General features: G+C 39.3%; 1 protein-coding gene across 2 annotated transcripts in view; it reads left to right on the plus strand.

Annotated features, from left to right (window-relative positions):
- Nucleotides 1–24,044, plus strand: part of meis1b (Meis homeobox 1 b) — a 59,413-nt gene that overhangs the window by 29,468 nt on the left and 5,901 nt on the right. For both annotated transcript variants that reach the window (XM_053501899.1, XM_053501901.1), the window contains exons 9-10: nucleotides 13,211–13,287; nucleotides 24,033–24,044. The exon at nucleotides 24,033–24,044 is cut by the window's right edge and continues 62 nt beyond it. In XM_053501899.1, the coding sequence (XP_053357874.1) occupies nucleotides 13,211–13,287; nucleotides 24,033–24,044 (89 nt within the window). The remainder of the gene's footprint in view (nucleotides 1–13,210; nucleotides 13,288–24,032) is intronic.

The following is a 24,044-nucleotide window of genomic DNA, read 5'->3' on the forward strand; positions in this document are numbered from 1 at the left end:
GAGGTTGAGTATGGGGGTGCAAAGCCGTGGGGTTTTATGTCCTGCCCTTGTGATGATTTCCTACATTCACTGGGCAGAATGACAGATGTTCAGCATATGACCTGCCTTAAAATAATGCCTTGGAATGCACAGTAGTTTTTTTTTTTTTTTTTTAAAAGCTGGGCTTCTCTATTTTAACTGAGAATAACAGGTTTTTGATCAAATCATCTAAAACATAGAATGTTTGTAAAAAAAAATACACATGTGCCATGTTTTAAATAACTAATGCATAGAAAATAGAGCTCTGTCTATTGTTCTTTCTCAGGCTTTCTCTGCATGTTAAAATACTTAATCCAAACTAAACCATCAAACCGCATCATGCCTGGATATGTTCTATGTCCTAGGTCTAAGCTAAAGAATAAAACATCTATTAGTTAGATATGGTAGAGATGAGGATTATTAAGAACATACTCTGTTGTAGTATAGAGTAGGGCAGCATGGTTAATCAATCACATTTCTGATTGACAGCGATTGAATTTCCCTGCATTTAAATTACGCTGCATTCACATGTTCACTTATTTTCTGTTGTTGCGCTTAGTGGCGAGTCCTAAATTATACTGTATATATATATATAGGCATGCACAATGCAAATTGGGAAATAATTTACTGTATTAGTTAATTAAACCTGACTGGAAATGATCAGATCAAAGGCTACAGAGAATTAAACTAGAAATATAAGCAATCAAACAAAAAAAAATAAATTATACACTACAAAATATGTACTTAATTGCAGTCTACCTAACAAACTGCGTAACATTTACCTTATGATAATAATAATAATAATAATAATAATAATAATAATACTGATGCAAACAGATACATGCAATGATAAAGTATTGTAGATGGATAAGTGTCCAAACAGAACAGGAGGTTATTTTGTTTATCACTGTTAACATTCTATGTAGCCCTAGTGTGGAGCTATGGGTGATTAATCAAGTCTTATCAAACATAGATGGGGTATAAAAATCAGAGTTAAGGTGCCATGTTTTTTTTTATTAACTACCTATTTTAAATCAGCCCACATTATGTTAGTGAGTGAATATTTAACTCAGTATGTTTACATCCATGGTAAATCAAGCAAGGTTAAAGCTCGATTACACCAATTAATTGGACTACTGTCCTTGTCCCATAATTCAACCACGGCAGGGGAATCGATTTATTGACCGAAGTATGTCAGGTGCCGCGACAATAGGTGGCGATATGCTTCCTTTCAGCATAAAATCGTGTTCTTGTTTGACCTATTATGTCACAGACTAAAACAATGACAAACAAGTTAGCTAGCAGGAAAACTGGTAGTATGTCAAGCGATGAAGACATGGACAACTTTACAGCGCTGTAATTTCATACATCCTGTGCGCTTTACTTTTTATACAAATAAGATGCCTGCTATCCCTTGTGTTTTTGGTGTTTTGGTGCAGCCCAGACCTCCATATTGTTAGTGGCTTTTTCTGCTATAGTGCATTTTGCTGAGAATGCCTAGCTTGATTTCTATGTCTGAGGTCCACGTTCAGGAATAGCTAGTGAACATTATCTGGGTTTGCGAGTCCGATTTTAAGAACTTATAATATGGTTACATGTTTACATTTATTTTAAATATCCAGTTTTAGTTAGATGAACGAAATAATTTGGACTGGCAAGTAAAACAACTCGCAGCTGATATAAGAAGCATTTGATGCCGTCCCATATCATATGCAGTAGTTTATTTTTGGTGATATCTACTCTGTACCTAAATTTTGTTGCTTAAATTTTGTATCAAAACTAGTGCTAATGTTGAAAAGAAAAGTGTGGAACCTGCCTTGTCAGGAGGAGGGTAAGCCTTTAAAGTTCATTCATGTGAGCAGTGTATTTAGGGACTGCTACCAGTGGCCTCACCAACAAAAACCCAAAACAAAAAAAAATGATCCTGGTCATTAAAGTTCAGGGTTCAACCAGGCCCCAGATGCCATTAGTCATCGTTTGTTTATTGCTGGAGCCTGAGGATGTCAGCATGCTGATCACCCATGGCAACCCTAGGCATGTTGTGTGGCCTCTAACCTGGCAGTGAGACCTTGCAGAAAGCACTCTTCTCCTAGCACCTTCATTATTATGTCTGCACTGGACAGCCCAAGGGAGACTTAAATCATGCCTTGTACAACGAGCAAAAAAAATCCATTCAGTGTAAAATTTGTAAATTCAATTCAGTGTCCTAAATCTTAGATTATTTATTCATTTCATCTTAACTCCACTTAGTTCAAAAGATGGTACCTAAATTAAAGGATTTAACCATAATATAAGACATCAATATAACATATAACGATATACTGTAAGACCTCATCAAATACCATTTTAAAAATATTGCCTCATTAAATAGTGTAGACCAAAATGTTAGGTTTGAATATTATAACACATTTTGCAGTGGTTTTCCGGAAATTAGCTGTGGTTGTGTGGCTTTCATGATCACACATACAAATGACTCATGACAGCTTAGAATAAACTTTTCTTTAATATTATTGGCTTATATATTGGTGTTGGTCCTGAGGGGTAATTCCGGTTGCTTTTGCCAGATTTGGCAACCTTGCTACCGAAGAAAGACACCATCAAGTGGTCCAATACCAAGTCTGAACAGGTCCTAGCTGTTTAAATATTGCACTTTTGCCCTAAATTCTTTTGCTTGTGTTTTAACTGTGCATGTTGCAGTCAAATAAACATCTGTCCTCAGCTGCTTTCACCACTTCTTAGGGTTTTATCTTGTTTTCTTTTTTCTATTGGTACTGAAAAAGCTTATGTGTATGTGAAGCAATGACTTGAGACTTGTTACTTGAAGTTAATAGCAAAGTAGAAGCCGCCAAGTCAATCAGTGCAAGGGCTATCTATTGAGCAATGGTGTACCCCCACCCGTCACCCACCTCCCACACCTTGTAATGAAAACATCATCAATTACTCCAGTGACAGGCCCCTGGGATGTGGGGCAGGCAACTCTTTGGACCTTGTCTTTGTGGAATGGACACTCTAGCCACCCCCATGTCCCCTGGAGAGGGACAGAGCGAGAAAACCACATGTATCCATCATTTGCAAGCCTTCCAGGCCTGACAAGGTAAAGACACTGGTGTGTCGTTTGAAGAATGGGTTGAATTGGCAGACCCCGCATGGGCCGCCAGTGGCCGATGGACGCCTCCCTGTCACTGATGATGCTGGCTTTTCTCTGGCCATCTGTGCCATGATTGATGAGTAGGACACTGCAGAGGCTTTCTCTTCTCCAACTGCAGTGTCCTAAACATCGGCTGTGCCTAAACATTAAACATCATTATGCTGTTAATGAAAAACCATCTCACAATGACCTCTTTCCTCATCAATTGCTCCTTTTTTGCCTTTCCCCTTCTTCTCCAGCATACTAGATTTGGCCACTATCTCGGTGTGTAATATCCCCTAAGGGCACTCTTAATTCATACAGCCTCTGTATGCCAGTTGAGAACTGGCATCCTCCATCACTGCAGACCTAAATTGGCATTTTTTCAAACCTATATAATGTCAAATCACTTTTCATCTATTTGTCATGCACCTGCTTTCACGTGGATCTCATTTGGTCCAATACTCTTAGCTTATTAAGAGCTTCTGTTGGTGTCTGCATTTTTACTGTGTTGTCTGCTAGGCTTGACTTGGGTTTCATTATCAGAAGTGTGTAAAGAGTTAGCTTGCCAAGACGGGCAGCCGATGGCTTTTGTGTGATTGCAACCTCAATTGGCTTCTTCTGTGCATAGCAAGCAGGCCAGGTTGGGTGGTGCAGACCACACTGGCTTGCTTAATCCTGGTAAGTTCTGGTTTCCTTGCAGTACTCAATGAAAGGCCTAGTCATCACTGCCTCTCAAAGGGTGGCTCTTGTGTGGAGTTCCCCGCCGCAGCTTTGCTTCTCACTGGGGCCAGCATAGTACATCCTGCTGAGACAGCAAGTAGAAGTCCTGAGGCCTGCCATGTTCCATTTGTCTGTGTGCTGTGATTTTAAACAAGATATATGCAACCACGGCACAGAAGCATGTTGACATTGAGTCTTATGAGACATTGGTAATTAAGGATTATGTGAGGTGATTGAGTCCACTAGGGCAAATAAGTACATTTAGAGGCAAAACATGTGAATGAATGTAAAAAAGAAAAGTGATTACTCTCTTTGGTTTAGTGTTTTGGAGTTGCTTTGCATTAACATTACGAGTAAGAGTGCCACTACTTTGGCATGTAATGTGTCGGAACTTGGTCATGATGATCAGTTTGGTTTGAGACTAATGCAAGCCTGGATGATCTACTTCCATGTGGGCCTTAGTCTATTCTATGTTACAATCTACAGGGCTTGTGAAAATTTGCACATGAGCGATGCAGCTCAGTACTGTCACTTTTCAATCCCATCAGAACTTCACAAGATACCCTTCTCTTTCTCTTTCTCTCTCTCTCTCTCTCTCTCTCTCTCTTTCTTTTTTTCCCTTCTTTTTGTAATATCATCCATGGATGTTGCTGTACACCGTTGGTGCATCTCATTGAGGAATTCTTTAGGAAAAGCCACAGGAGACGTTGTCACCCTAAGCTCACTTTATTTTCGCTTAAAGATAAGCAACGGTAAAATTGGTTAAATAAGCATACTCCTTAGGGTATCAGGCACATTTAAAGCAGTTGTATCCAGTGTTTGTTTCAAATAAATTGAATAGAAAACCTTAAGTCATTTTAACTTGACTGGAAAATAATTTAAATGCATTTCTGCTATTGGCTATACTGGCGGAAATAGAGTAATGGACCCTGACTGGATATAGACAAAATAAAAAAAAATGTAAGCTGTGTATAGAAAAGAATTATGGCAGAGTGTCTAAGAGACTGCTAACTGTAAGATTTATCCAATTTTATTCTAGCTTTATCCAAGGGTTGGCAGATGATGAGATTTGACTGTTCATGCCAGTGCAATAAGAGATGCATGGCTGTATGGGTGTTGCATTCAGAGTGCCTGCTGATCCCTGTCATCCCCTTGGAGATTCAGCAGCAGCACAGCAATCCATCCATGCTTTGTCTTTGAGATGGAATATGTTGTACGTCGAGCCAGATGTGATTCCATTTCATCTGATTAAATCCCTACACCAGCTAACAGTACGCATTAAAAGACTAGCAGGTGTGTGTGTGTGTGAGAGAGAGTGTGTAAAAGAAAAAAAATCTCCCTGCTCCTCACTGGTAAAATGAGAGCATTTTTGTATTTATGGATAAGGTAGCGCACAGAATCAAGACACTGCTCAATTGTTTGTTACAAGAGATTAATTCATGGATTTGTAAATGTTGTGCATTGATGGAGAAAGTTTTGCTGTAGCATAGAGAAATAATTAGAGAGAGGGAAACTGGAGTGGGTTTTGGAAAAAGGAAGACTCAGGGAAGAGAGGGGTGATGTTCACCATCTCCCACTATGTCCTTGTTTTTTTCCATTTGAAATGGGCATACAGGAGCAATTGTAGGAGCAAATGCCCTTGCCTAGTTCTATATCTTCTTTAACTGTGACTAGGCATCCCCTCCCCAGCAGTCTTTCCTGTCATCATTAATTAAAACAGTGAGGCCAAAAGGGTAATTATGATAATAACATAATAATATAGCGTGCATTGTTATAATTTAGGTTCCCACATCACCATTTAAAAATACTTCCTTTTAGTATTAAATTTCAGTGCCATTAGCAAAAGATAATTTTTTTTTAAGTACAGGCACAGGAATGGTCAAGGAGCAATATCGTAATCTGATTCTGTTCCCATTTACCGCACCATGAGTTTCCATACCGTGGGGGCCTCCCCTGATCTCTGTACTGAGCTTGATTTTGGCTAAGAGAGCAGAGGAGGAGAGCAGCTGCTGTGTAACCAACTGTGCCTTTATAGACGTTGGTTGCTGTTTGGATTTCACTCTTTGTCCTCTTGACAGTTTTTAACACAACAGTTTGTTTTCTTTGGCATAAGACGAGACAAGTCTAGCTGGTGCAGCTTTTCATACTTATGCAAAATGCTTAGTGGCTGATTCTCTCTCAGTAGAGAGTTGGGTGGTAATGTGTGGTACCGGACTGCTGCTGCTGGTTATACTTACCTGGTTGGCTGTCTCCTGCTGTGTGCCTTCCAGCTGTGGTTTGGCATGCCATGTGGCCTGCATCGTTTGCTGTTCCCCCTACTCAAATAGGTTGTAATTACAAGCTTTAAGAGGTTTAGTGGTCCAGTAAACTACGTAATCACCCCCACCTCCACTTGCCTGAATTAACCCTGAGTCATCAAATTTAGTCCAGCAAACTCACTTAGTAACCCTAAAGCATGTTTAACCCTCTCTTTTAACCTGTTAACTGTGAAGCAGCAGGTGTGTGGCAACATGCATCACCTTTAAACAATTCTGGCTTTTGGGCCTCTTTTACTGGAGTCTGTGATAACAGGTTCAGCATCCCCCCATTGTTTAAACTTCTCTTAGGTACGTGAGAGCTTTTAGCCACTGCCACCACCAACTGTCTTAATTCATCAAATGGAACAAGATTGCGACTGGACAAAACAGATCAAGAACTATTCAACATACAAAATAAGACCTATTATGCAATTAAGAAGTATCATCATACCCTAACTCTGTTAATTACAGTTGTATATAATTTACACCATGTGTGGGTCTGTCTCTTTGTGTGTGTGTGTGTGTGTGTGTGTGTGTGTGTGTGCGTGTGTGTGTGTGTGTCAGCGGTAGAATTCCCAGATCTACTGACCGTGCAAAATATACATCTGTGCTGCAATATGTAAAGCCATTCAAATGCTTTCACCTACGCCTCCAAATGAAGTGGTCTTCAGCTCTCCTCATGCCCTAAACTTTTGTTAATCTCTGCCCATCGAATTTTGCATGTCATGCTGTGGATCATTACTACAGGTCTAGATTTAATGATGTAGCAGCATCTCATCCAGCTAGAGAAAGCTTAGTGGTTTACTTTGAATATGATCTGTAATCCAGACCATTTACCCACTTTAATTGTAGACACATTTCCCCCAAGTGCAACCAAATCAAGTGGATTTGTTTCCTCCCCGCAGGCGCTGCAGCACACCCTCACCTCTAAACCCAACAAAAATATGTTTGTAACATGGAGCGACTAATTAGTGTGCTAAAGATGAGTTTTGGCACATTGCCTTTTCTTTTTTTTTATCTCCAGGACAGTTTAAATGACAAAAAAGGCTTCTGTTGGGAGAAATTTCTTCAGCTTTTTATGGTTGTAGAATAAGTCTTTCTAAAAACAGGGCTGTGAATTATTCATGCGCTGGCTTTGTGTTCATTTAGTTGGTTGTGAACTTCGCATTGCTGCCCTATGAAAGAGGTTCTTCAGCATTCCCAACCACTATACTATCCAGTCAGGCAGTGGGCATCTTAAACCCTGGCCTCCAGTTGTTTTCCAAATGTGTGATATTCTTCTGTCCCTTCCGACACATATGCATACATTTTTATTATTTTGTTATTCATACTAGGATCTTAGAATGAGATGGGGCTGAAAAATGTTTGTGCTTTTTTTTTCCTCTACTGCTCTCTCATTCTCCCCCTTCAAAGCCTGTTTTGTTGCTCCCTAACAAGGACCAGTGCTGCAAATGTATGCCACCTACACAAAAAGGAATTTGCTGTGGCTTTTGTCTCGGAGGGATATATCGGACATTTGAGAGTACGTCTTCAGAAATTGCACCTTTCGTTTGATATTGAAAGAAAAGGTTCATAGTGCCATTTAATACTGTCTCCATGAGTAAGGCAGCAATAACCACTTCATTCCCTTGTGATAACACTGAGTATGTATGCAGATGGTAAAGATAATCTTGGAGTTTGTGGGCCTGGCAAGCTCAACGATAACACTGGCTAAACTGCTGGCAAAGGAATAGTAAACGCTGGCCCAAATCTGTTTATTCAGAAGCCCATGGAGAGAGGTGGAAGGCTATGCCTTTTCCTAGAGAGGGAGTGCCTCTGAGATGGACTGTTGATGTGATACTCTAAGGACACCTCAGCCAAAAAGGCCCCCGGATGCAGCCCCAGGCATTCCTGAGGGGCAGCTCAGTTTCCATGGGGATTAAGTCCATCGAATACATAGGTGAGACAGCAGAAAAAATCCAGCTGTAAAAGACCCATGCACCTGAAAATAGTTCCCTAGTGATTTTGGCTGTGTAAAAACTGCCTGACAGGAAAACAATTCTGTAGTGCTTGCTATGCAGTTCTCTTGGCAGAGTGGACAGTTAATGGTGGTTGTGACTAGACGCTGACTCTTGGAACACCTATTCCTATCAATGCATAATGTTAAACAAGGAGATATTTAGCTCATTTTCCTATAGCAGTGCATAAAGAATGGCACCTCTTGTCCTGTGTTCTGTACTTTTGAGGAATCAAAGGCCATTATTTCACAGCAGCCTTAATATTATTAAATTAATATTGTGTTGAAGGCAACTAATATAAATCACACAAGAAGAGGAGAACTGTTCTTTAAATATCAAAATTATAATAAAACTAATGTGGGTAATGAACACCAATCAGGGTAGGGAAATGGGCTGGATGTTTGTGGCAGGGTATTTAGGGTAGATAAGTCACCAAAAGACATGTCCACCATCAGCTCTAAGGAGGATGTGTTCATTCCACTAATCCCAGCCAGTGCCAAATGTTGACTAATAAAAAAATATGTCCAAAACTAAGGCTTGATTTAGGGAACACGAGTTTAAGGAAAATCACAAGGATAGAAGCAACTTTAAAAATAAATCTCCATAGTGAACTGAATGATTTCATTTGGTGGTGTGATATAATGCACCGTTGGACCTGGTCCAGATATCCCTTCTTCATTGAAGCAGCCACAACCATGCCTCACTTTGTAGACAAGATCATGAGAATACAACTTACAGTGCATCACTCTCAAGTTGACCCAGCTACATTGTATAATTTTACTGCCTCTAAAATCTGTACAAGTAATTGAAACTCCCTCTAGTGCCAACCCTTTATATATCAACCATGTTGGAGGAAAGGGACATCACTGTAGGTGAGGGGTTCAGGGTCTATGTCAGTATTGTGCATTGAGTTTCAGTCTTCTTTTCACAGAGACAGGTGGCGTTAGTCCCAGTTTTTTATCTCTCTGATAGAGCTTGCAGTCTGCATGCAGCCCTTCCATGCTTGGGCAGAGGTGATCACAGAGGAAACAGGCTTTGAGATCCTGCTGGTGCTCTAATAGTCTCTTTCTCTGTCTCTGATAAGATTCATGACGGCAAAAAAATGCATAGGGAGGACACAACTCTACTGGCATGCATGGGTTCAGACAGGCTGGAAATTTTGATGAAAGGAGTAGTATATTTGGACAAGACATATCATTAAGATAGGCGTAGGAAAGGCAGGGAGGATGCGTCGATATTTTCCATCTGTTTGCTTCGAATGTTGTTTTTGCATTTTTTGGAAACAAAAAGACAGCAGTCTTGCCTGGGAAAACTTACCCAGGCCAGCTTGCCTTGTAAATTAAAAATATCCATCCTTTCTTGGCCTATGATACAGAAAACACTCATAAAACAAATGTTCTTGTGTAAGAACATATTTATATATGCTTTAAGATATACACTTGCGTGTTCATGCAGTTATCTAATTATCCAATTATATGGTGATGCAATGCAAAAATCTGTTAATCAATTAATGTTTCTATAAAATATCAGAATGAAGAAAATTGTGATCTCTCTGACTTTGTCATGTGGCATGAATATTGGTAGAAATAGGACCGGGTGGAGAGTTTAAGAAACTGTGATCTCCTAGGATTTTCATACACAATAGTTTTTAGACATTATACAGCATGGTGTGGAAAAAAAATCATTGCATAAGTGACAAAGAAACATCTTGTTGATAAGAGAGGTCAGAGAAAAATGGTAAGATTGGTTTGAATTGCCAGGAAGTATGTAGTAACTGTAGTAACTAAGTAACCCTTCTTTATGATTTCGGTGAACAGAAAAGCATCTCAGCCTCTCAGCATGCTCCGAACATCTTTGAGTTGGTTTGAACAAAACACCAAACTTTGAGTTGTTGGGGCCACAACAGCAGAAGACCACATGGCGTTCCACTCCTGTTAGCCAAGTGTGATGGATTGGCCTCTCGTCAGGGTGCCTCAAGCCCACTGTACCAGGATTGTGTCCAGATCCCACACAACTACAAAGTCATTCCAAGATGAATGACAGTGTGAAAGTGCAAAATAATGTGTGCACACCTTTATTATTTCTTAAGCTTTTTTAAAATTTCTGAACCATGTGAAATAGAAAAAGATAAAAATAAATCATACTTTTATGATGGCTTTTTCTTAGGCTTCTGCACCCATACTACTGGAATGCTTTGATAAAATGAAATATGTCAGCAGACACTGGTCATGTCAAATGTGTTGGCAATATGAGGTAGTAACTGTCAATAAAGAGAGAAATCTAATAAAGGAATGAATGGCAAGGAGAGACTGTCAAAACAGACATTAAGCAGCATGGGAAGCATGGGTAATCAGGCCCTAATGAGCACTGTTACTGAGCTGTGTAATACGGATCTCCCCTTCCTTCAACGTCACTTTCTGTGAATTTTTTTCTATTGGAAGAAATCATTTTACAGGAGTCACTGTAACCACAAAAGTACAGTACTTGTAATTCTTAGAAGGCAAAGTTCTTTAAGGGAAAAGAAGTAGTGTACTGGAAGTAGTGTTAATGGTTAGTTTATCTCTCTATAAATATTTTCTTAATGTTTCTGTTGGCAGTGCTATCAAATTAAATGGCATAATATTACCATTGATGTAGCGTCTATACTAGGCATAAGCCTAAATTAGGTAGGTATAATAATGCAAAAAAGAAGCAGACAACCTACATTACATTCATCCTTTAGCGCTTCTTTGCATCCTACATCGTTGATCAACACGACATGGCAGAATTTCTGTCAAGCAATTTTTGCCTAGGGTTAGTATTGGTATTAACAGGATCTGCTGATCATAGAAAGATATAAAGATGAATCCAAGGCTCCCCAGAAGGCTGCATGTCGTCTCTCAGTCTACAGTCTGGGCCATCCAGAGCCATCTCTGAAGTGGGAGCGCGTGTGGGCCAGCCAGCTGTAGAACAGGCCACATTTGTGTTGTCTTGTAGCCTCTGGCATGGCTTTTCCTGAGTTCAGTCACAAGGCCTGTTTTCCCATGGCTGTCCCACAGCCTACAATATGGTTCATGCATATCCTCACCCACATCATGATGCTCTTATCTTTTACTTACTACAAATCCTATTTAAATTGTGATGGTATGTAATGTAAATGTAATGTCATACTATTATTATTATTATTATTATTATTATTATTATTATTATTATATATTGGTGTTAAATTGTTTGTCAGAAAGTCAGAATATAGTAAAGAAAAAGAAAAAGAAGAAGAATAACAATACACAGAGCTTGTTGTTATGACCACAAACATGTAGGATTATCCAGAATGTAATCATAACTCTGGGCAAAAGTGGCCAATAAGACAGGGAAGAAAACAAGGAAGAAAACATCTTTAAAAAAGTTGCTGGAGGCACTGTTGCAATTATCAATTTCTGCATGAAATTATCCACAGTTTGTTCCAATGACATACAGTTAGATCACATGGGGGTGACTGCATATTATGAAAACAGCCCCCTTTCTTTGGGAACCACAGTTACAAAACATGCACAGAGTGACAAAAAACATTGCATTTTATATGTTTACAAAATAGATGGCAAGATATTGTGCCAAATTTCATCTATTTCTTAAAAAAATAATGATCTATCAATAACATATTCAGTTTCTTTGCTGTGAAACATTTTTTTATCATACATATGTTTGTATATTCACATGTGGTCATATTCGAACAGCCTTTTTGTCTTTATCCTGCCCAAATAAAAGCTTTTTAAACCAGTTATTAAGATGATCTATGAATCTCAGATGTGTTGTACAATAAAAGCAAGTAATTATTTACAGGGAAACTCCATGTTGTGTTGATAAATCCACACCTTCTGGCCCAGCTTAAGCATTTGATATGGTTTAATTTATGACAAGCTCAGGACTTGGTAATGAGTTAAGAGGCGCTGATCTGCCAGTGATGCATGAGGCCACTCACTGACCCAAATGTTGTCATGATGGCACAGTGTGAGAACGGAAACTAACTAACAGTTGCTCATGATGCTATGATGTCTTTGAATGTTCTACAAGACACTTCTCTAAGGTATTGTGTTAAATATAAGGAATAAGAGGCACATGAATGTAGGAGAAGGAGTTTTTAGTGATGCTGTACGGAGCAGTTACTCTTCCTGTCTCTGTAGCATAACTGTGCTGCGAACAATATTCTCTCCTGTCTACTCCTAAAAAACTGGTCTTTTGAGTCAAATATCGATTAGTTGTCCGCTCAGATTCTTTTTAGGGTGGAGGAGTTTTGCTTTGTGAATTTCCTCCAACGAGTTAACTCCCCTTTCACACGACATCTAACACACTTAAAGGAAAACTCTATCTGCCATATTCTACATGCATTATTTCACAGACACCTGTGTTTGGCTAATGTTACTGAAGCAGGGATGAGAATATGCCTTGCCTATATCACACATGGCTGTGGCATTGAATGCTCTCTGCGGATAATGGGTGAACATTTTTTGGTTGTGCCATTCAGAAGACTGCTGTCAACTGTTTTTAAAGGACAAGTTCGGTTTTATATAAAAACCATCAGCACATCATGTCTGGCAATAGTGAAACAGTGAGAACAGTGAGAAATGGATACCCTCTATTCCATGGGGAAGAACTCCAGAAATCTTTTTTTTTTTTTTTAAATAAAAAGATTCTATTCTAAGATTCAATCTCTATTTCATATTCTGTATTCATGGCAGAGGAGCCATGGGGCACTGTACTGAAATAAATTGGAGTGGGGTTGTACAACACGGCACTCCTAATTAATGTTTCTGTGTCTACACTTCACTAAACTTTATAATTGACTTGCCTTTTTCACTGCCATTAATTACATTATTTCATATTCCATTAATGGCTGTTGGGAGACACACCTTGCTTTCTCGCACCAATTAACAACTGCTTTGCCAACTGGTTTGCTGTGCTCTCAATGTGTAAGCCGTGTCTGCCTTCTGCAATGCTGCAGCCCACTTGCACTAGCAAAGCCTTTCATTAATTGATTTTTTTACACACTCTGCTTTTGTGTGTTTTTGCAGCACCCCTATCCCTCAGAAGAACAGAAAAAACAACTGGCCCAAGACACGGGCCTTACCATACTACAAGTGAACAACTGGTAAGTCTATTTTTTGTGTGTGTGTGTGTATGTGTGTGTGTGTTTGTGTTCTTTTATGTGTGTATGTGTGTGTTTACATGCAAACCATAGCCTCACCTTGGGCGAGCAGTGACTAATTATTTCAATTAATATTCCTCCTATCCCAAAAGCCTGACCTCCCTTTCTTTTACTAATTCATCTGCCGTTACATCAATCCATTTACATCAATAAGATGTTAAAATTTCCCAAGACACAACACGTCAGTGATCTGAGTGTAAACCTAATAACAATTCCCATGAGAAGTGAGCCCCTCATGTCTCATCCGAAACCTAGCCTGTATTGCACATTTGCATGGGACACACTTGCTTTGATTCCATGGTTACCACTGCTGGAGTCCCAATAAATTTTAAGCAAGATTTCATCCCAGGTTGCATTTCATTGGAGATGGCCATCAGCAAATACTTATTGTTATTGGCTGTGTATAATTAATGTGCTAAGACAGGCGGAGAAGGACACTGAAACCAAGTCCACAGTGGCACTTTTGTTGGCAGTCTTGTAAAAACCAATGCCACGTTTATTTTCCACAAGGTTGCCAGTTCACAACATGAAAGTCTCACCCAGCCTTTGTAAAAGCTTTTATTACATATTCTATAAAGCAAAGAGATTAATATGCACTAATCTGTTTTGTTGAATCAATTCGCCTTGATGTAAGCAGAGCCCATGTTTAACAGACAATCTTTGAATGTGGACCTCAGCCTAGACTGGAAATATGGGAGACATATTAAAGCCCATTATAGCAAATGTAATTTCTGACAACATAATCCGTGCCATTGTTCAATTTGGTACCTTGGAGACAACAGCCTACTCACAATATATGCCTTCAGAGGATTAATTTTCACAAATCTAGTATCGGTGATGCACAGTCTGAATAAAACCAGGGAATATTGTAGAGGTTATCAATTTCTGTGACCTCACAGTGACCCATGGGAAATTGGCTACACTATGCCCTGGAGAACAGGTCATCACATGATTATGCTGCTCATTTAACCAGTTTTTATATACCAGGATAATAGTGAAATCATAGCAGTACAGTCTAGTCCATAAGTATTTGTACAAATGTACAAATTTACAATTATTTGTACTATGATGGATTGAAAATGAAGCACACAAAGTGGCATTAATCAAATCAAAGGGGATTTCGCAAAAGATATTTTGTTCTGTTTTTAAGGAATTCATTGTTTTACAAAGTACTTTCAGTTTTACAGACTCAAAAGTAATTGGACAGCTGTCTGATAAGCAGATTGATGGCCATTTGTTGATGTTTTGTTTCTTAGGTATTTTATGACAGGAGATAAAAGGTCTGCTGTTGATTTAATGTGTTGAATTGGCATTAGATAGCTGTGAATAGGAAATCTCAATCTTCAGTCGAAACAAGTGCCAGTTCCATCATTAGGCTAGAGAGATAGCACAAATTTTAGGATTGGCCAAATCAACAATTTGGTACATTGTTTTAAAAAAATGTATGCCTTTGTGAGTTCAGCAACACCGAAAGGGGTAAAAGACAACTGAAGTAAATGATACCAGAATTATGTCCTCTGTGAAGAAAAAACACCTCACTGTTAAAAAAAGCCTTTAGAGTTCTGACACAAGGTAAACTTGTACCAGATTGATTCAAAGAGAAGGTAGTAGAAAAGAAAAGGAAGACTTCATGTTACAAAACACACCATATCTTTAACAAATATGATGGAGTCAGTATTATGGCATGAACATTAGAGGTGTAACCTTACGCTAAATCATGCACACACTGTACCATTCGGTACAGAATGGTCAGTTTGAAAAACATTGTGATCCAAGCGAGTAATACACTCTAGCATTAACTAGTTCTGGGGAAATTTTCTCCTGGAACAGGGAGCATGCCACTGAAGACTTAAAATGTCACTAAAGTGATGTGGAAATTGTTTCTTTTTGAAAAGTCACCTGAACATCCTAAGCGCTAATGTGCCAGCCAGAATTACATTAATTCTAACTTCGGCTTGTTCGACAAACAAAGTTAGAAACTGGTCTCTAGTGTTTCAGTGTTTAAAGGAAAGAAGTTTTTTTTTTATTTTATTTCTGATGCTGTGTTCAACCATGCTGAATTGATATAATGCTTTCCATTTACACTGTTTAATACCTACATGTATGTATGTTTTAATTGTGAAAAGAAAGTATGGCCAGTTTGCCACTGTTTGCCAGTTTGAACAAGTTTAATTTCCATTTTTTATTTTCCATTTCACTGTACCAGATATGTACTGAACTGTGTTCTCAAAACCAATGTACATATAGAGCAATACTCTCTGCTTGGATTCAGTCAAATACTCCAAAGCTTAAAGAATTTAAAAGTACAGGTGTTTAAGAAACCAAACTGAAGCAAAAAAAAAAAAAAAAAAACACAAGGAAAAGATATGGAATGCTCCTAAAGGTCTGTCAGTCACCAGACCTCAATCTAATTGAGCATGCTATTTATGTTAGATTGTCAATTTTTTTGGAGCCTTTGTAAATGGAAGTGATTTAACTGTATCAATGACTGTAATTCCTAACAAAAAAGGCCAAAAAAAAATGTCCTTGTCAAAATACTCATGAACTTAAATGTGTGTGTGTGGTGTGTCACATTTGTCTTATTAATGATAAGTTGCAGGTGGATTTAGGCTGCTAATCCTGCATGCTAAGATCTTTCTGTCCCACAGACATTGTGCCCTATGCTGAGTTTGCATGTTTTTGTGTGCTTATTTGTGTCTAAGGGAACTGTGGAGACATGGAAAGTATCTTAGGAGAAAGAGAGGAGGGAGGAGAAGAAAAAGGAGATAGATACACACACTCCTGGGGTAGTATGCGTATCTGTAGCTCTATAGGCCTGTAGTGCGTGGTAGGAATCTCACCATTGGGTGTCTCCATGGCAACCCCTGGTGATGTTACCTTCTGACCCACTGATTTTAAAGGCAACATCCTGAACTGGGATTCTATTTATCAGGCAAGTCAAAACACAGGGCCAACGCTACGCTGAGCAGTCCAAAACCGGAGTGATGAAATTCATCAAACAGAGCAAGCAACAGCAGCCACTCTAGGTTAAACCAACATTATCTCCCTTCACAAGCATGCACTTTTTAATGTTTCAGCTTGTCTCATTTGAAAATATTCAGGCGATTTATTTTCATAATCAGTGCATTCAGTGTAATCTTCATATTCAAACAAATTGAGACTGTATGAGGGTAAAGAAGAGATCATGTATGCTGCAGTAGACTTGTTAACACACATGTAGTGCTTCATTATTGATGAGGGCCCCATGGATAAGCAGACTGGGGATTAAATAAAAGTGCTAAAGCAGGGAGGGTGTTCACTCAGGAATCACTGGTTTAAATATGGTGTTAAGAAAAATTTCAAAGCAGATATTAAAATTTGAAAAATAGTTGTTCCCACAAAGACACTTGACAAAAAACTGCATGGAAAAATGTTTATAAAAAATAGTACATAGATTAAAACACATGGCAAAGATGTAATTTTATTCACACCCATGCACATAGTGTTATGCTCACATGAGCACTGAGTCAGAAACACATGCGTGAGCACACATTGTTAAGCTGAAACAGGCAAGCAGTGGGTGGAGAATGTGGATTGACTAGAAGATCTATTTTTGGCAACTTTGCTAAGGTTGATTTACTGAGTTATTGTGTTTTGTTACAGAAAGTACAGTGAAAAAGACCTGTAGATCCACTACATTAACAAAAGAGAGAGAGAAAGAGAGAGAGAGAGAGAAGGAGGAAGAGAAGGAAAGGAGTTTTAGTCTCTGATGATAACAGAGCAAGTGTGTGTTCTCAGAATGCTCCATAAAGAGCGCTGATGTGAAATCAATGGGTGGGTCATCGGGTTTCACATGTCCAGTCCTCCCTTCCTGGCGGAATTTAATAATGCCCTTAAAGATGGTGTTTAAACCTCAGGGATGGATTGTTTTGTCAATAAGACGGCTTTTATGAAAGTCTTAAAAGCATGGCGAGAAGTGTGGCGGCGCTACTTTGGAGAAATAGTGTCATGGGATCCGGTTTCTCAGCCTGACAGACAGAGAGAGAGAGAGAGAGAGAGAGAGTGGATAGATAGATGATTGGCATGCTTCACCTTGCTAACAGCCAAGCCTGCTTATGATAAAAGCAGTTGAAACTTGTTCAGAGTAAGCTGTCACTGATTGCTTCATGCTTAGAATGTGTATTCATTGGCAGTGCTCTTTAGCCTTGGAGGGAAAACATGACCTCTGACCTAGTGTGCATTTCTAAGGATTGTTACATTGTTGTGGTGGTTGTTTATATGGGTTTAGAGTTTTCAGGAGATTGTAGATGAGGAGTTTAAACATGCTAGACACTGTTTGTGCATTCGTTGCATGTCTATGTGACCCACGGAAGAATTCAGAAGGCTTACATAGCGCCACACTGTAAAGGTGCTTTACCATGAATGTCAGTGAAACACCAGCTCAACTCGGGGTCATCCTGCTGAACCGAAGCCATATTTACCCCATTTCAACAAACTACATACCTCTTTTTTCCTGCCTCACGCCATGAAACTGCAGGAACTTGATGAGGTTCTATATTATATTTGTTGGTCCTTTTTCGCATTTGGATTCAATCTGTTCATGAGTGTTTCCTAACAATTGTGCCATACTGGAATTTCTGTACTTGCTCAGACCTGATCTCTATCTGTGTTATGTCAACAAAAGACTTGTTGGAGTGGTTCTGTGTGTATGAGATTGTGTTTGTGTGTTTGGGTGGACATGTATAAAAGAATTTTTAAAGTTTTGAGACATGTGTGTCTGTGTTACTTGTAAGAAAGTGTTTACTCCTCATGAAGCTATATTTGATTGTGCGTAAGGACATGTATATGTGCACTGTTGCTGTTTCTTTGTTTCTGGGGATGTGCAGTATATGGCAGCTCTGTGGCAGTGTGCGTGTGTATTTCAACAGAGTCTGTGAACCATACAATGGTTCAAGCCTCCCTCCCCCATCTCATATTACAGTAAGCCCTAGGGACAGCCTACTGTATATTTTCCATTATTTCTCTTTTTCTCTATTAATCGCTTTCCTCTGCATATGAAAGTTTTTACTTCTGTTTTTGTGTCCAGATCTCTAAAAATTACCACTTTTATGATTTTTTTTTTTTGGTTTCTCAGAAACCCCATGCAGTCTCTCATGCCTTTTATTAGTCTCTCATGTTATTATTATTTAATTTTTTTTAAGAGGTGACTTTGCCTTATTTTTATATCTTCAAAACCTGAAAAAACTACATACATTTCCATAAGTTCACATTTTTATCTGGCTGCTAGCTTCTTTGAGCATATTATCTCGGTGACAAGAAGAGATGGCACCCCATCTAAAGGATATGATGGGAAACGTAATAAGCTTTGTGCTACCACACACACTGCTGCCATCCTGTATCACTGATCTCTACATGTGTTTTGTTCTGATAGAGAGTACATGCTACTTGGCCCAATTGCTGACTCGACAGCCCCAGAGAGATGGCCTCCAAAGCCAGAGACAAACAAATACAGCACAAAATTTTTAAACACTGCCAGGTCCATAGATTTTTTTTTTTTTTTGCCATTTGGCCTTAGTAAACCAACACATTGAATTTGAAATGAAACACTCAGGATTTGAGCAATGTCAGGAAATCCAGCTTTAATTCAATGGGTGTGGAATTACCCATGCAGGAGTTACAGACATTTTCATACACACGCTGCATTTTGGGGAATATTTTGTAACATGAGCAAATGCTAAGTTTCTTCCGTCGAGATTGATTTGCCAGGCCTTTACTGCAGCTTCCTTTCACTGCTGTTTGGTTATGGGTGTTTCTGCTTTTAGTCTTGTCATTACTAAGTGAAAAGCATACACTATTAGTTTGAGATCAGATAACTAACTTGGCCAGTAAAAAATATCCCATTTCTTTGCCTTGGGTAGCTTCCATTGTATGTTTTGGGTCATTATCCATCTGCAATATGTAGCAGCCTCCTATTAGCTTTGCAGCATTTGGCTGGATCTGAGCAGAGGGTATAGCCGTATACACTTTAGAATTTATCCCACTACTTTTATCAGCTGTTAGGACATAAATAAACACCAGAGGCAACAATATAAGTGATATTGATGATGATATAGATCTATATCTATAGATGATATAGACAATTATCTTTGGATCACAAGCTGTTACTTTCTTTTTCCATACTTTTTTTTGGCTTGTCACTCTGGTAAGTTAATTTTGATTTCTGGGAAGACTTTTATGTTTTTAAGCATCTTACATCAACTTACAGTGTCTTCAAAGAACTTCCAGACTTTTTGCTGTTGTTGAGCTTGCTTCTTTGGACCCTATGTTTTGGAGTTTGAGTGAACTGCTACCAAATGCAAATGTAACATTCAGAACCACCTCATGTGGCCTTATCTGTTACCTGTTTGATTATTCGTGGAATAATGAGGGAACAGGCCACACCTGTCCATGGAACTGCTTGTCAGCTATTTGTTCCATTATTTATGAGCCACCAAGTAATCCTGCTATGAGTGGCTATAATTCCTGAATGGCTAATGCCTCCAAGTCTTGACTTTTCTCACATCCTTTCTCACATCTGTACCCACCTAAATAACAACCATGCAACAGCTTTTTAATAGCTCAGAGCACTGATAGCAAGCCTCATATAGGCTAATGAGTAAGTTGGCTACTGAAATGAAAGATGAGCATTCCTGACTGCACTCCATAGTCACACTATTAGTTGCCTATGCATCTCTCTTTGTCTCTCAGCTTCTCCTTCTCTTTTTCCATCTTCCTGACCGGCTGTGTGTTTATAAAGTAAGTCCCAGGGGCCCTAGACAGCAGCTTCTGTGCCATAAAAGCCAACTTCACAGTTCTGTTAATGGAAAGGTTTTAACTCTGTTTGGTGAGAAAAGTTGGGCCTGTGCAGCATGTACTGGAAAATGGAGGGATGGGAGGGGGTAGTTGATGGCATAATACCAACTGAGCCACTTGGGCGCTGGAGGATTAGTCCGACCCCTTCCTGAAAACCCCTTCCACATCACCACTGTTTTATTTGGACAGGGGAGACCAGCAGCAGAGCATAGCCAGGTAATCCCTGTATTGTTTGTGGGAATTAGGGCTGAGTTAAATGGTGTTCCCTAAGGTGCAGTGGAGCAGGGCCCTCCAATCAGGAACTTGCTTTCCACGCGCAAGAAACACGCAAAAGCTTGTGAAATTCATGGTGGGGAGTAAATTCCAATATAGACATGATATATGAATATTACATCAATACATTATATTATTAACCGGATATCATAGGTCTTGTTGTTTTTCAACTGCAGGTATTTGGAAGTATTCAGGGAGTTTTTCCTTGCCACCGTCACCTTCAGTTTACACATCAGGGACTATCTAATAATTTTAATTAATACACATTTTTTACATTTTATACAAACTTCTAGCTGCTTTGTGACTATGGCAGTTGTTAAAAGCGCTATACAAATAAAATTTGTATATTTGATAGAGCTACAGAAACCTAATTCGCCAATTTTTCCCTTGGCATTAATTCATGGCACAAAAAACACAGAACAAAAAAGCGACTTATAAAATTTGCGGTCTTGATGAAAAAAAAACGTTTAAATGGTCACTGCAAAGGACTATCTGTGATGCTGCCGTGATGTTTTGGCCTTATTTTCAGGGTAAGATTGTTAACATGCTCATCTGTTTTAAGTTGTGAATTAAAACATGACATTGATTGAGTGTATAAGGTTATATACATGTGCTGAGAAGACAAGAGTAAGTGAGACTAAGCAAGAAAGGGAGAGAGGATAAAGTGTCAGAATTGTAAATGAAACGTGTGCGGCAAACAGCTGGATGGGTTTATTTAAACTCAGGCCAGGCTGAGTGACTGACCCCTGTTTGACACACATTGGGGGAGGAGCAAACATAGAATTATATGACTCTTAGCAGGGGACTGAAATGAAAGGAGTGATGCCCTTATTTACCAATCAGCATGCCAACATGTGACTGAAGACTAATGTTACTAATTACTTAAGTAAATGTATCTCTGGTTGAGACTTGGATAAGACGTGAATAGCAAATGAATGAATGGGTACAATACATTGTTCGATGTGTATGAGATCAATGTGTATGTTATCATGACATGGGCTCATTAGAACATCTTCATTTTTGGGTCGATAAAAGATCAAACTGATGATAATTACAGTCCATATGCAAACTGTACCCACTCATTTGTTTCAGTGCAGGTTTTTGCTGTGATAACAAATGTATAGAAGATTCACTATTCCTCTTTTCCGGCATAACCAATGTGCCCTTGTGTGGAATTTTAATATACATGTAAATGTAGCTGAGTGGGGTGAAATGTGATTTCATGAGTGAATTTGGTTTGACTGTGGCTATGCACACACACTTTCACTGTGCTCAGGTTAGATTTGGATAGGGAAGAGAGAAGCAGGCTGAATAAAGACGCCCTGCTGAGGAAAATGGCCTACTTCATATGCATTTAGATAGACACGTTGTGATATAACCTTTTGTATCTCCAATCTGGATCTTTCCCCTAATTGGTCACGCAACAAAGGCAGCTGATGAAAAAGACAATTTCTTGCTTTTAATTGGCCATTTCACGTGCCGATTGGGCTACACCTGGGCATTTGTAATGAGAATGGGATATTATAAGGGCCCCTGCAGATGAGACAGCAATCAGTTCCACTCTCTCTATGGAAGAGGCAGCAAAAAAAGTATGAACAAACACACACTTTTGAAAAAGTGATAGGGGAAATAACAGGCCTTCTTTTTTGCATGATTTGACCCCCTCAAAATTTCAATCATTTTTCAAAGTTCTGTTCTTTTGCCTTTGTCCTCTACTTATTACCCTCTAGTTCAGAGGTACTGAGAGTTGGGACTTTTTCCTCCAACATAGGCCCACATTGTCTACTGCTTGGTCGAATAGCTGCTTTCATTGTGTGACTATGGGAAGTTGATGCTGAACAGGCAGTAAATGTGTCCCTATAGTTGGTCGGTTTATGTAGAGGTGAACCTTTTACTTATAATCAAGGCGAAGCCAGCTTTCTGCACCGACTTTCTCTTTCTCACTCTTAGTACCCTTTTCACCAACTTCTTTAACTGTCTTACTGGCACACAGCGCAATGCATGACCATTCATTCTTTTTCTTCACTTCTACAGCTCCCCCATTCCTCCCTACTCATTCCCGCCCTCAATATCTTCCTCTGTCTATCTCTTTCTTTTTCCCTCCCACCCTCCCTCCCTGCCTGGTATTGTGTAGCACTTGTCCTTTGTCCCAGTCTTCTGGTACATCTGGCCTTAGATATGGTAAGGTCTGGGAGAGGAAGCTTAAGAAGTTTTAGAAAAAGACAACTAGAAAATGAACAACAGAATTCAAGTTGTTTTCTCAGTTTGAGGAAAAATAACGAGTGAGAGAAAATAGAGTGAGAGTGGGAGAGACAGGAAACACATGAAGGGCAGAACTCAGCAGATAGTCTAGCATGACCTGCGTCCGACCCTGGAGCCAGAGATGGAGGCAGAGACGAGAAGGCAATAAATGGAATGCCTAGGCCAAGACTCCCCTTGCTCCACACACTGCTGGTGATAAAACTCCAGACGCTCCCTCATTTGATGGTGTATTGCCATGTAGCTACATTCCTTTCCTGCTTGCTTTTTTCATAGGCTGTCAGGTGATGTTTGATCTTGAAGAGCGATACTGGTGATAACTACAAATAAGAAAACCCATAATTTATGGACACTAGCAGATGATTTTAAAAAGTTTTCTAAATAAGGGCTATTAGAAAATAAGGAAATGAATAGCTTTTTTGTTTGTAAATTTAGCTTTTTCTTCTTCCCCTTTTCCCCGTACTTTTTACCCTCCTGAAAAGAGTGGACTGGCTATTGTTTCCTTTAAAGTCTACTAATTCCTCCTCAAAGGATAAAATGGAAGTGTCCAACTGTGGCAACAGCAGGGGGACATAAATCAAGTCAGAACCCCTGAGCTTGTTCTCCCAGAGGTCACTGAGGTCACAGGGTCAGCAGAGAAGCTTTAGGCCAAGCTGGTTACAGAGTGACAGGCACTTTTTTCTTTTTTTTTAAACTCTTGCAGGAACACTCCAAATATACTTGAATAAGCCAACAAGTGCATTTCGTTTCTACTATGCCTGTCCTTTGACATTTATGCCTGCTCTTGACATTAGTTTAGTTTAGGATTTTTATATTTGTGACGCTTGCAATGTGCATTGAAAACATCCATGGCCAGAATGTATGAACCACCTCCACTATAAGATAGTAGCAGAAATGGGGATTAGAATCACTATGACATGTCTCTCAAGCATCCAGAGAGAAAGAGCAAAGTGCCATTTGTTGGCTTAGCTGTATTTGCTTGAGGTGGTGTATGTTGAAGCTGTGCAAGTTTGTACAAGCTTTTAAGCTTTGTGAATTCAGTATACATTTCTATGTCTGTGGTGATTTCACTGTGACACTCCCTTCTCTCCCACATAAGGTCTTAAGGGAAAAGGAACATAATCCCTCCTTCTTTGCCTCCCTGATTAGCTGCCTTGGCAGGTCTGGTCTGTTTTAGGCTGGGCCTCTGACAGTATGTTTGTGGGTGTCATAAGCACAAACGAAATTTGCTGATCCCACTGCACACTTTGCACCATAGCAGTGATCCTATTCTTATTGGAAGGAAGACTAACCCTGAACTGTGTTATTGTTTATCTCTTCTCCAGGTTCATCAATGC

This window comes from Clarias gariepinus, chromosome 8 (assembly GCF_024256425.1).
Source record: "Clarias gariepinus isolate MV-2021 ecotype Netherlands chromosome 8, CGAR_prim_01v2, whole genome shotgun sequence".
NCBI classification, from domain to species: Eukaryota; Metazoa; Chordata; class Actinopteri; order Siluriformes; family Clariidae; genus Clarias; species Clarias gariepinus.